The sequence below is a fragment of the Capricornis sumatraensis genome, chromosome 11 (genome assembly GCF_032405125.1).
Source record: "Capricornis sumatraensis isolate serow.1 chromosome 11, serow.2, whole genome shotgun sequence".
Classification (NCBI taxonomy): domain Eukaryota; kingdom Metazoa; phylum Chordata; class Mammalia; order Artiodactyla; family Bovidae; genus Capricornis; species Capricornis sumatraensis.
Window position 1 is genome coordinate 80,668,688 of NC_091079.1, and position 13,746 is coordinate 80,682,433.

The 13,746-nt window shown below is 48.8% G+C and overlaps 1 protein-coding gene across 1 annotated transcript; it reads left to right on the forward strand.

Moving 5' to 3' along the window:
* Positions 1-671: 671 nt before the first annotated feature.
* KLF10 (KLF transcription factor 10) lies at positions 672-6,667 on the forward strand. Its single transcript, XM_068983542.1, has 4 exons — positions 672-806; positions 3,583-3,819; positions 3,929-4,841; positions 5,138-6,667. Exons 1-4 carry the CDS (start codon positions 768-770, stop codon positions 5,395-5,397), a joined length of 1,449 nt encoding a protein of 482 aa, XP_068839643.1. The 5' UTR covers positions 672-767; the 3' UTR covers positions 5,398-6,667.
* Positions 6,668-13,746: the final 7,079 nt, after the last annotated feature.

Here is a 13,746-nt window from a genome sequence, read left to right on the forward strand (position 1 = left end):
AAATGCTCCAGAAATGCAGCTCGGTCGGTCACCAGGCTCTCCTTTCTCGCCAGACGCGCAAGAGGACGGGGCGCTTCCAAATGCAAATCTCTTGGCTCTGGACCCTTGGCTTGCAGCCGCCGCCTCCCCCGCCTGGCCACCCGGCGTCCCGCCCACCCCGTGGCGGCGGCGGCCCGAGATGGGACCTCGCCCGCGGAGGGGAATGGGCGGAGCGGGCATCCCTCCCCACCTCCCACGTGGGCCCGGCTCTCCGCGGAGAGCCTGGGCGCGCCGCGGCGGCCGCGCCTCCGGGCTGGGCTCGGGTTCCTGGCGCCGCCCCACCCCCGGCCCAGGGAAGGGGACTGCAAGCCGGGGAGGGAGAGTAGGGGTGGGTGAGGGGTGGGGGCCGCGTCCACAGAGTCAGGTGGTGGCGGGAGTTCCCTCGGGCTGGGCCCGGGGAAACGCGCTGCCAGGGGATTGTGTACACGCTCCACTGACACAAGCTTCACGCTGCCGGGCAGCCGCTGATCACGCGTGGCCCCGCGAGCCCATTGGCCGGCGCCTCACACACCTTTGTCGCTGATTGGTCTGCCCCAGGCTCCGCCCCCACCCCCGCCCGCGGCTCGGGGCAGGCGGAGCGGCTACCTGAATGGGGAGGGGGGCAGACGGCGCGGAGCGCAGCGGCGGCGGGAGCGGCGTCGAGTGTCTCCGGGCGCCCGTCTGTGGCCAGGCAGCCAAGGACAGCCTTGCAGCCAGTCAGCTCGTCGCCGGCGGCCGGGCAGCCAACCATGCTCAACTTCGGCGGCGCTTCTCTCCAGCAGGCTACGGTAAGTCACCTGGGGATGCCCCAAGCCCTTCTCTTGCCTCGCTGCGTCCGGGGAGACCCCCGAGCCCCTGACATCAGCCTCGCCTGAGGACAGAGGTTACAGGGGAGTCGTGGAAGAGGAAGAGGGGCTTCCCGCCTGCAGACTGGGCATTGGTGAGGGCGTGTGTGTAGCGGAGCGGGGGACGGGAGGGGTTTCTGGAGAAGCAGGCTGGGAGCTAGAGACGAAGTGAGAGAGGGTCTCGCTCGAGGTGTAAGGAGGGGAAGGGAACAGCTCCGCTGGGAGACTGGAAGCAGGTGAGGGGGGTGGGATGACTGGAGGGGCGGGAAGAGTGAGGAGACTGGGGTGGGGGGGCTGGCTGCCCTGTCAGCGAGACTAGGAGGCGTGGAAGTACCGGAGGGGGGATAGGGGGCCACCTTGCACCTGGCGCTGGGGGGAAGAGATGCCTCCGTCTGGATAAGGAACGCGCCCCAGGCTGGGAGGGGGCTGCTCTAGGGCATGTGAGGGGTGGGGAGTCCACCGGAGAGGAGAGGGGGACTCCCCATCTTGGGGGGTCTTGAACGGAGGCTTGCAGGACTGGGGCTACCCAGCAGATAGCGGGGGTGCTGTGGGGAGGCGCGCCCGGCGTGGGTGCAAGGGGATGGCACGCGGGCCCGGGGAGTTTACCCCACCCCAGACGTCTGGAGGGGACTCCCTTATCTCCGGAACAGGCAGGCAGGTGGCCTCCTCCAGAGGACGCCTTGGCGGGGGAGGGGGCCTCGGAGCCGCCTTGGCGACAGTAGATGGAAGGGATGGGAAGCGAGACCCCAGCATCGGGGTGGGGAAGGTGGGCGGGGGGGAGCCGGGGCTGCGAGACGCGGGGGCAGCGCTCCGAGGCGGGAGCCGCCGGCCGTGGGGCCGCGCGCCTGGAACCGGGCCTGTTGGGGGCTGCACGTCTGGGAACTCGTGGAGATGCTGGGCTCGGCGCGGGGGTGTTGGGGGGGCCAGAGCTGCCGGAAACCGTGGGGACGGGGGGGGGGGGGCGCCGCGTCTTCGGTGCGAGTCGGGGTGGTCTGAGATCCCGTGGGCGGCGTGGGCGGGAAGCGCCGAGGGCTCGGCCGGGTCCCCGGGGGCTGCGGCCGGAGGAGGGCGGGGGCCGGGTTTCCGTGGGGACCTGGCTCCTCCTCCGGCAGCTGAGGCGGAGGCCGGGGGGGTGGGCCGGGAACGGATGCGCCGGGGGAGCTTCTCGTCCCCGAGTGACCCAGCCCGAGCCTCCGCCAGGGCGGGAGCGAGGCCCGGCCCCGCAGTCGGTTCCTAAGGGAACGGTGGGGAGCTGGAAGGGGCGGGCGCGCCGGGAGCCGGGCGCCCGCGGCCCCGCCTCTCCCCGCAGGCCCAGGCGCGCACGGCCGGGCGGTTGGCGGCGGCGCCCGCGGCCCCTCCCCCGGGCCGTCGCGAGGGCGGGGGCCCCGCGGGCTCAGGAAGTAGGTGAAAGGTGACGGCGCGGCAATTCCCAGTTCACGTTTCCTGCGCCGCCCGGAGCAGCCGCTGATCACGCTTTGTTCACATGCCTCGCCCCCCCCCTCCTCCTCCGCGCCTCCGCCCTCCGCCGCCCGGCCAATCCCAGCTCGGGCCGTCCGGCTGGCTGGCCAATGACGGGGGCAGGGACGCGGGGACGTGCGAGCGGGCGAGGAATGTTCCCAGTGACTCACCCGCGAGCCTCATTGAGGTTAGGGCGGCCCCGTCCGTCTGTCCCCGCCAGCGAGGATCTCCCCCGCCGCCCACCCCCGCCCCTTGTCTGCTTCCCTCCCCCACCCCCCGGCCCACGCCCTCGCCTCCGCCCGCGATTCCCTTTCCTGCCTCCCTCGCGCCCCATTCCTTTTCCTCTCCCCTCCCGGCTTCTCTTCCTGCCCTTCCCAGCGCATACTCTTTCTCTCCTGCCTAGCCTTTTCTCTTTTTTTTTCCCTTTTGCACTGGCGTCTTGAGGCTTTTACACATACATGCGCTGTCCGTTGCAGCTTACGTAAAAGGCGCGCGATTATGCAATTGCATTGTTAGCTATATTTCAAGAGCGGTAATAGCTTCTTAAAGGTTTCTACACGAAGGGTTTTAAAACAAGAGTTGAGAACAATTCCTAGCAATGTAAAGAATATTTTTCGGTGTTTTTACACAGTCTCTACTTAAACCAAAAAATGGGGTCACGTTAATGGAAAATTGAAGAGATGGAGGGCGGTAACCATTTTAGTACAGTTTAAGCAACTTTAGTATGAAGCATTAATATCTGATGGGAGGAGTTGTTCAAATAAATACAAAGCATGTGCTGTTATTTCTATCATGGAGCAGTTCTTTAAACAGTTAAAATAAGATTCTATTTTGACTATTGAAGATTCCTTACAGAGTTTTTTTTGCAAATTTTGGTCAAATAATACATTTTCTGATTTTGTGTGTGTGTGTGTGTGATTGGATCAGCTGGTCATAGACTCCTGTTGCAGTTGGCTACTTTGGAAAGAACATAAAATGTTTTTCCTCCAAGCCAAGCAGTTCTCTTTTGAATGACAAGTGCATTGTTACCTTTAACCTTAGGTCCCCTTGATAGTAATAAGTTCCTTGCAAGGTTATCCATGTTCAAGCCTAAATTTGAGAGGAAGAATGGAAAAGATTTTATTACTACTACTATGAGAAGAATTAAATTTTATCTTGAAAAGCTGTGTAGATTGTAAAAAAAAAAAAAAAAGCACATTACTCTGAGTGTCATGTGGATGACAAACAGTATTCTTATAACATGAGTCTTTTGTATTTATAGGAGGAAAGAATGGAAATGATCTGTGAAAGATCAAAAGAGAGTGTGTATTCCTGGAACAAAACTGCAGAGAAAAGTGACTTTGAAGCTGTAGAAGCACTTATATCAATGAGTTGCAGTTGGAAGTCTGATTTTAAGAAATACATTGAAAACAGACCCGTCACTCCAGTGTCTGATACGTCAGAGGAAGAGAATCTGCTTCCTGGTACACCTGATTTTCATACCACAATTCCAGCATTTGTAAGTATTGTTGTTTCAAAGATGAATGTAAATGATAATGCCTCTTAACAGTTTATATCATGACCTGGACCGTTCTTCACGCTGTTGACTGTATTTCTCTTCTCTGTAGTGTTTGACTCCACCTTACAGTCCCTCTGACTTTGAACCTTCTCAAGTGTCAAATCTGATGGCACCAGCGCCACCTACTGGACACTTCAAATCATTGTCAGATACTGCCAAGCCTCACATTGCTGCTGTACCTTTCAAAGAGGAGAAGAACCCTGTACCCGCCCCCAAACTCCCCAAGGCTCAGGCAACCAGTGTGATTCGTCATACAGCTGATGCCCAGCTGTGTAACCACCGATCTTGCCCCGTGAAAGCAGCCAGCATCCTTAACTATCAGGACAATTCATTTCGGAAAAGAACCCACCTGAACCCTGAGGCTTCAAGAAAAAATATACCTTGTGCCGCTGTGTCACCAAACAGGTCCAAACGTGAGAGAGACACAGAGGCAGATGTCGAAGAGAAACCGAACCCCGCTGCACTTTATGACTTTCCCATGCCTTCCTCAGAGACCGTCATCTGCCGACCTCAGCCGGCCCCCGCGTCCCCACAGAAGTCGGTCTTGGTCTCTCCACCCGCAGTGTCCACAGCGGGAGTGCCCCCTGTGCCGGTCATCTGCCAGATGGTTCCCCTCCCTGCACACAACCCCGTCGTGACGACAGTCGTCCCCAGCACGCCGCCCAGTCAGCCACCAGCTGTCTGCCCACCTGTCGTATTCATGGGCACTCAGGTGCCCAAGGGCGCTGTCATGTTTGTTGTGCCCCAGCCAGTCGTTCAGAACCCAAAGCCTCCAGTGGTGAGCCCAAATGGCACCAGACTCTCTCCCATTGCCCCTGCCCCCGGGTTTTCCCCTTCCTCAGCAAAAGTCACTCCTCAGATTGACTCATCGAGGATAAGAAGTCACATCTGTAGCCACCCAGGATGCGGCAAGACCTACTTTAAAAGTTCTCATCTGAAGGCCCACATGAGAACGCATACAGGTACCAGCCATTTCTTACTTAGGTCTGAGAAATTTGGGTGATGTTTTTTTGACAGTGATCACGAATGTAAACCAGGGATGTTAAGAGAGAACTGGCCCTATCAGCCAATTCAGTGGGTGGTATTCACCAGTGCGTGGTCTTCTGAAAGATTTCATTAAGGTGTTTTTGGTTTAATTTCTCAAATGATGATTCTTTGAAGAACAAAGTGTCTTTAAGCTTTAAATACAATTGAATACATAAAGGACCATGACTTAATAAATGCATAGTAATAAAGATAGGACCTTTTTTTGTTTCAGGAGAAAAACCTTTTAGCTGTAGCTGGAAAGGTTGTGAAAGGAGGTTTGCCCGTTCAGATGAACTGTCCAGACACCGACGAACCCACACAGGTGAGAAGAAGTTCGCCTGTCCCATGTGTGACCGGCGGTTCATGAGGAGCGACCATTTGACCAAACACGCCCGTCGCCACCTGTCAGCCAAGAAGCTACCGAACTGGCAGATGGAAGTGAGCAAGTTAAATGACATTACCCTACCTCCAACCCCGGCTCCCACGCAGTAATAGACGGATGGTGAAGAATCAGACTAACTTTAACTTTGGTCACAGCCAGAAGCCAGTGGTGATGGAAAAATGCTTCCACTGCAGGTGTGTGGCGCTCCAGTGTGGGCCACAAGCAGAAGCCCCACAGCCTGGGGAGAAGGCCCAGCCTGGGTTAGACGGTCAGAAGTGCTGCGGCCCACAGGCAGGTCACCGAGTGGCAGGACTTGTTTCTTACCACATAAGAGAGAGAAGAAAGCTTTTATTCAGTATTTTTTGAAGGTTTCAGGTGAGGTCACCCCAACCACCGGTAGCACAGATTTTGAATATGTGTGCACAATTTGTTGTTTTACTTTCACCGTTTATACTTGAGACCAACTTTTCAATGTGATTCTTCAAAAGCACTGGTTTCAAGAGTGTAGAGACTGGAAAACATTACGGTACAGAGATGGAGATGTAAAATTGGTTTTGTATCATCACAAATATTATCCTTTCCTAGAGTTACCTTGTTTACTATTAGTCTTTCCATTCAACTTGTGGACGTAGTTGTTAAATATATCTAGAACTAGCATTTTTACACTAGTTGCCGATGTTTGAAATTGAGCAACTGTATATTGCTGAAGAGGTCCCAAAGAATTGGAATCCTCATTAATTTAATTGCTTTGAAATGTAGCTTCAATTTTTTCTTGCGTTTTTGTTTTAAAAGTTCAACAAATGACTATTACTAGGTATTTTATTATGCTTTGAATCTTAGTTGGTTGCAGTTTCTTGTATAGATTTGAAAATTGTATACCAATGTGTTTTCCATAGACTCTAAAATACACTGCACTTTGTTTAGAAAAAAAAATTGAAGATGAAAACATTTTGTAAAGAAGGGATATTAAGGATTTTAGATAACTCCTTGAAAAAGATGGCTGAGGTCATCAGTAAAGTACCCTTATGTTATGAGGATATAACATGTGCTTCATTGAATTAGAAAGTTAGTGACCATTATTTACAAATGGATAAATGTCCTGTTAATTTATAGAAGTTTTTTGGGGGGGAGGGGAGAATGTGGAACAAGATAGGTAGAAAAATAGAACATTCACTTTTGTTAACAGTATTTCTGTTATATTCTGTTGTGTAGTGGATGATATACACAGTTGTAAAACAAAAGTTAATTGTTGAAAATATGTAGTGAAAAATGTCACTATGTCTTTCCATTTAACATTTTTCTCTATATTGGGTATAGATTTCTGCCATCAAAACTTTGGACCCTTGGAAAACAAAAAAGAACTTTTAATTAAAATCCTTGTGATTTACAATTTGCACAATATTTCTTTTGTTGTACTTTATATCTTGTTTACAATAAAGAATTTCCTTTGGTATATATAATTGGTTGATTGTATTTGTTGAAAACTATTTTCACTTTAACCTTGACATTGATCGCTGTGGTGCTAAGATTTACGGTTAATTTCTCTTAAGAACCTCATTCAAAATTGAGGTTTTTGAATGCAAGCGTTTATCTTTCACATGGGTAATCAAATTGGCGAGTATGCAGAGCAAGGACAGGGAAGTCCTGGTGGTCAAAAGGTTAGGATAGGACTTGGCACTCCTTGCCAAGGGCCTGGGATGGGGAGCTAAGATCCTGCAAGTCACCTGAGGTGGCCAAAATAATAATGATAAAATCTAATTTAAAAAAAGATATCTACCTATATATTTGTTGATAATATGTGAGCCTCCCTTTTCTAAGAAAGCATTCATAATTTTTAAACATTTTTGTACATTTTGGTGATTTGGGGTTGAAATATAGCCCCAGCTTTCTGTAAAACCTTAAGTGGCACTGAGTTAGAGAACACCACAGTGAGTAATTACAAGTTATGAGACTGCTGTAAAATGAAAAGAAGGCTGACCTATTAAATAGAGAGTAAATTACTCACCTCCAGAAGTTTAACTCAGACCATTAAGTGAGAGCTTAAATGCAATAAGCATACCAGCACTTAAGCTGCATGAAAGCTAATAGACCTCTGAAGAGATGTGCTCACTAGTCACTCATGAGTACAACTAGGAGACGTAAATGCCACTTGGTGTGTGGTGTATAATTTTGGAGATTAGTACTTTAATTTGCTCTGAGATCACCTTGTCATGAGACATCATCTTCCGCGGTGTTCAACTTACTGGTTGACCTGGTCCAGCTTGCTGCTGAGTGCCATGGCGAGGGGCAGTGTGCTCACTTGGCACCAACTGTAGGACAGGCATCCTGAGCCCTCCAGGCACCTGCTGGCGCTTTTCCAGGAAACTTACACCAACTAAGCACAGCGCAGCTGCTGGAGGGGCCCTTGCCATTGTGCAGTGTCTTGTGTTGGGACCAGCACCATCCTAATCCCTGAAGTTTCTCAGAGTGGCAGGTCTTCAAAGTGGGAAGAGAGGGAGAGGGCTGAAGTGTTCTCTGGCTGGCCCAAAGCCAGTCCGTGCTAATGACAAAGCCAGTGGAACTGGGCCACCCACTGCTATGTTCTGCCCAGTCCTAGTTGACACCTGACACTTTTCCTTAGAAATATTGTAAATCAGATTATTTCAATAAAGTATTTGAGTTCAATGTTGAGACAGACTCCAATCTAGATGCAAAAGTTGCCCCCAAACAAGTGCCATTTGTAGCATGTTATAATAATGTGGTATTAAGAGTAGCTTTGTGCTGTGCTTAGTCACTCAGTCGTGCTTGACTCTGTGACCCCATGGGCAGTAGCCCGCCAGGCTCCTCTCTCCATGGGGATTCTCCAGGCAAGAATAGTGGAGTGGGTTGCCATGCCCTCCTCCAGGGGATCTTCCTAACCCAGGGATCGAACCCAGGTCTCCCACATTGTAAGCAGATTCTTTACTGTCTAAGCCATCAGGGAAGACCAGTGTAGCTTTCAGTTCAGTTTAGTTCAGTCGCTCAGTTGTGTCCAACTCTTTGCAACCCCATGAACCACAAAACACCAGGCCTTCCTGTCCATCACCAAGTCCCGGAGTTCACCCAAACTCATGTCCATCGAGTCAGTGATGCCATCCAACTATCTCATCCTCTGCAGTCCCCTTCTCCTGCTATCAGTCTTTCCCAGCATCAGGGTCTTTTTCCAATGAGTTAGCTCTTCACGTCAGGTGGCCAAAGTATTGGAGTTTCAGCTTCAACATCAGTCCTTCCAATGAACACCCAGGACTGATCTCCTTTAGGATGGACTGGTTGGAGCTCCTTGCAGTCCAAGGGACTCTCAAGAGTCTCCTCCAACACCATAGTTCAAAAGCATCAATTCTTCGATGCTCAGCTTTCTTTATAGTCCAACTCTCACATCCATACATGACCACTGGAAAAACCATAGCCTTGACTAGACAGATCTTTGTTGGCAAAGTAATGTCTCTGCTTTTTAATATGCTGTTTAGGTTGGTCATAACTTTCCTTCCAAGAAGTAAGTGTCTTTTAATTTCATGGCTGCAATCACCATCTACAGTGATTTTAGAGCCCCCCAAAATAAAGTCAGCCACTGTTTCCACTGTTTCCCTATCTATTTGCCATGAAGTGATGGGACCAGATACCTTGATCTTACTTTTCAGAATGTTGAGCTTTAAGCCAACTTTTTCACTCTCCTCTTTCCTTTTCATTAAGAGGCTCTTCAGTTCTTCACTTTCTGCCATAAGGGTGGTGTCATCTGCATATCTGAGGTTATTGATATTTCTCCCAACAACCTTGATTCCAGCTTGTGCTTCACCCAGCCCAGCATTTCTCATGATGTACTCTGCATAGAAGTTAAATAAGCAGGGTGACAATATACAGCCCTGACGAACTCCTTTTCCTATTTGGAACCAGTCTGTTGTTCCATGTCCAGTTCTAACTGTTGCTTCCTGACCTGCATACAGGTTTCTCAAGAGGCAGCTGGTTCGGTATTCCCATCTCTTTCACAGTTTTCCACAGTTTATTGTGATCCACAGTCAAAGGCTTTGGCATAGTCAATAAAGCAGAAATAGATGTTTTTCTGGAACTCTCTTCCTTTTTCGATGATCCAGTGGATGTTGGCAATTTGATCTCTGGTTCCTCTGCCTTTTCTAAAACCAGCTTGAACATCTGGAAGTTCACGGTTCATGTATTGCTGAAGCCTGGTTTGGAGAATTTTGAGCATTACTTTGCTAGCATGTGAGATGAGTGCAATTGTGAGGTAGTTTGAGTATTCTTCGGCATAGCCTGTTTTTGGGATTGGAATGAAAACTGACCTTTTCCAGTCCTGTGGCCACTGCTGAGTTTTCCAAATTTGCTGGCATATTGAGTGCAGCACTTTCACAGCATCATCTTTTAGGATTTGAAATAGTTCAACTGGAATTCCACCACCTCCACTAGCTTTGTTCATAGTGATGCTTTCTAAGGCCCACTTGACTTCACATTCCAGGATGTCTGGCTCTAGGTGAGTGATCACACCATCGTGATTATCTGGGTCGTGACGATCTTTTTTGTACAGTTCTTCTGTATATTCTTGCCACCTTTTCTTAATATCTTCTGCTTCTGTTAGGTCCATACCATTTCTAGTCCTTTATCAAGCCCATCTTTGCATGAGATGTTCCCTTGGTATCTCTAATTTTTTTGAGGAGATCTCTAGTCTTTCCCATTCTGTTCTTTTCCTCTGTTTCTTTGCATTGATCACTGAGGAAGGCTTTCTTATCTCTCCTTGCTATTCTTTGGAACTCTGCATTCAAATGGGTATATCTTTCCTTTTCTCCTTTGCTTTGCACTTCTCCTCCCTTCACAGCTATTTTTAAGGCCTCCCCAGACAGCCATCTTGCCTTTTTGCATTTCTTTTTCTTGGGGATGGTCTTGATCCCTGTGTAGCTTTCGTGTGTCATATTTGGCTGTTTCCTGTCTGATTTATATACTGAGTTGAACTATTTGAAATTGCTGGTATTCAAGTCTCTTAACAGTTAATTCTTTTTATTTTTTGAAAAACATGGGTGTGCCGAGTCTTGGTTGCTGCTAGAGGGTTTTCTCTAGTTGTGAGTGGGTGACACTCTGTAGTTGTGCTCTGTAGTTGGACATGACCGAGCCTGCACATGCACACACTGATAATACTGTCTTTATTATGTGACTCTACTGTTCCATCTTTGGCCCATATTAGCTCTTTCAATATTCAACCATTTCTGATTGACAAAGATGGAAATTTCATACAGTTCAACATATCATTTCTCATGGGAGTGAAGCCGTTTGGTGTTGGTAATTAGACTTTAAAATGTTTTTCTCTACATGCATTGCTACTACCCTGTCTAATCCACCCTCTCTCACTTGGATGACTGCAGTGGCCCCTAAGTGTTCTCTCTGCCTCTGGTCTGGTCTTGTCACCATCTCATCTCCTCACCACAGTCTTCTGAAAATGCAAACCTGACCACATCACTTCCTTGTTTAAAAATGCTTCAAACCCTTCCCAGTGCTCTCAAGATGAAGTCTAGATTTCCTAACACAGTCTAGAACAGTGCTGTTGGAGAGAAATAGAAAGTGAGCCACCTAGGGAATTTGAAATTTTCTAGTAGCCACATCAGAAAAGTTAAAACAGAAAAAAATCAAATAGTTTTATTTAACCCATAATATTATCACTTCAGCACACAATTAATACAAAACTGTTGAGATACATCTTTTTTTTTTAAATCCTAATCTTTGAAATCCAGCTTACAGCACCTCTTAACTGGGACTCACCACACTTCAAGTGTCCCGAGCGGACCTAGAGGACCCCTCAGCCTTCAGCCTCTTCCAACCTCCCGCTCCAATCCCACCTATTCTTTACATCATGTCCAAGCTCCGATTCATCACATACTCTGCTTTTTCTGCTGGGAATGTTTGCCGGCCCTTTTACCTTGACATTTCTGCTATCATAATAATCGTTACCCTTTACTGAAACTGCTTACTGTTAGTAAAACTCCCCGGGCATAAGGACCCGTGGATCTTGCTCACTGCTGTATCACCAGCATGTACCACGATGCCAGACACACAGCAGGGGCTCACTAAACCCTATCAAACGAAATCAAGAAGTCTATGAGACTTCAGGGAAGGAGGACAATTAGGAAGTTTTTACAATGGTGTGCCTGATGCAGACGAAGATGATGGAAAGACTGCCTTTTAAAATTCTCATTCAATCTTTGCTGGTCCTGAAAGGATTATTCACTACACCTTCCAAACTCTAAAGTATCTCTTGATTGCATTTTTACCAGGCATGGAAGAAATCTGATCAAGGTGAACATACACAAGGACTCACCAAGGCCCTCTGAAAAATGTGAGAGTGTCAGTCACTCAGTCGAGTCCCACTCTTTGTGATCCCATGGACTGTAGCCTGCCAGGCTCCTCTGTCCATGGAATTCTCCAGGCAAGAATACTGAAGTGGGTAGCCATTCCTTTCTCCAGGGGATCTTCCTGACCCAGGTACTGAACCTAGGTCTCCTGCACTGCAGGCAGATTCTTTACCATCTGAGCCATGAGGGAAGCCTCTGAGGCCCCCTAGTTGTTGTTACCATTGTTGTTTAGTCGCTCAGTCGTGTCCAACTCTTTGCAACCCCATGGACTGCAGCACACCAGGCCTCCCTGTCCTCACTATCTCCCGGAGTTTGCCCAAGATCATGTCCATCGAGTCGGTGATATCCAACCATCTCATCCTCTGCCGCCCCCTTCTCCTTTTGCCTTCTGTCTTTCCCAGCATCAGGCTCTTCTCCAGTGGCCCTTTATGTGAGTCTAATTCCTCGGCCTGGAATGGCTGGGATGTGTGGCCTCAGCTCAGCCCAGCCTTATTCCTGGGAGGACATTCAGGATGGGGCAGGGACTTGAATGAGGACTTGCCTCAAGGGCTCCAGACAGTCAGCGACACCCCAGCACTAGGAGAAATGCTGGGAGACGACATCCAGGGACACTTTAAGGGTGGCCTTTCTTCCAGTTGATATATATATATATACTTATATATTTATATTTTCCTGGTGCATCTGGCTTGTTGTAAGTGGAAGGAATAAAGGTAAACAGGGCCACATAAATGAGGTCTGTTGTTTTAAGCTTCCCCTGCCTCTTGACATCCTAATCCTGACAGAGATTTAGAAATTCCTGGCTCTCTGCTCAATGGACGCCCACACTTCCAGTTTGACCTTGATTGGCCAGCTTGGTAGCTGGATGCCAAAAGGGAGGAATACCCTCAAATATAAGAAAGTGACACCTAATCTTTCTTTGGTTTCCTTGGAATGATTTAATATTTTTTAATTCTAAGTTTAGCTACTAGTCAATGGAGGCACTGCTTGGGTTTGGAAAAATCTGTATGGTCTAGGAAGAAAATGAAAAGCTAAGAAATAACATAAAGTGAAGTGTAGGTTGGGGTAAAAGCAGTTTTCTATTTCTGGGGTTAGATTATCTGGACCTTGAATATCAGTTTCCAAAAGGCACCCTTTTAGTTTGAACAGATAAGTATTGAGTGTTTATTGGGGAATTCCCTGGAGGTCCAGCTAGGTTAGGACTCCACTCTTCCACTATAGGGGGCCCAAATCTGATCCTTGGTAGCAAGCCACAGGGTGTGGCCAAAAAAAAAAAAAAAAGAGAGAAATCAGCATTGAGTGTTTATTACCCCAGGACAAAGTAAAACACTGGCCTTGGACAGGAAATGTCTCCTGGGACCATGGAGCCCGTGTGCACGTGGACGTGTACCATGCTGTCACTTCACTCGTGTCCGACTCTTTGCGACCCCGTGGACCGTAGCCCACCTGGCTCCTCTGTCCATGGGATTCTCCAGGCAAGAATGCTGGAGTGGGTTGCCCTTCCCTCCTCCAGGGGATCTTTCCCACCCAGGGATTGAAGCTGTGGCTCTTACGTCTCCTGCACTGGCAGGCAGGTTCTTTACCAATAGGGCCCCCTGGGAAGCCCTGCGTGTTGGTATCAGCTCTGAACTGACTGTAACTGTGAGCTAAACAATTTGACTATTTCATGGCTCCGTTTCATTATCTATAAAATGGGGATTATAATGCTTATCTGACCTGCTTCCCAAAGTAGAATTAGATCTGAAAACAAAAAAAGAAGCCAACAGTTGCCAAGTGAACTACTCTAATACCAGTGGTGGGGATTGCATTATGCCACTCAGATCAGTCATTAAAACAGAAAAGGCCCCTAGAGGTTGGGTCGGAAATCTGATGTCGGTTACAAATGGTCATTAATGGGTTCCTGTTAGGGATGGAGGTCAAACTCCAAATGTTCACAAAATCGTTCACAGTTCTGGAGGTTAGAAGTCCAAGATCAACCTGTGGGCAGGGTTGATTTCTTCTGAGGCCCCTCTCCTGGGCTTATAGAAGGCCCCCTTCTCCTTGGGTCTTCACATGGTCTTCCCTCTGCATCCTAATCTCCTCTCCTTTCAAGGACAT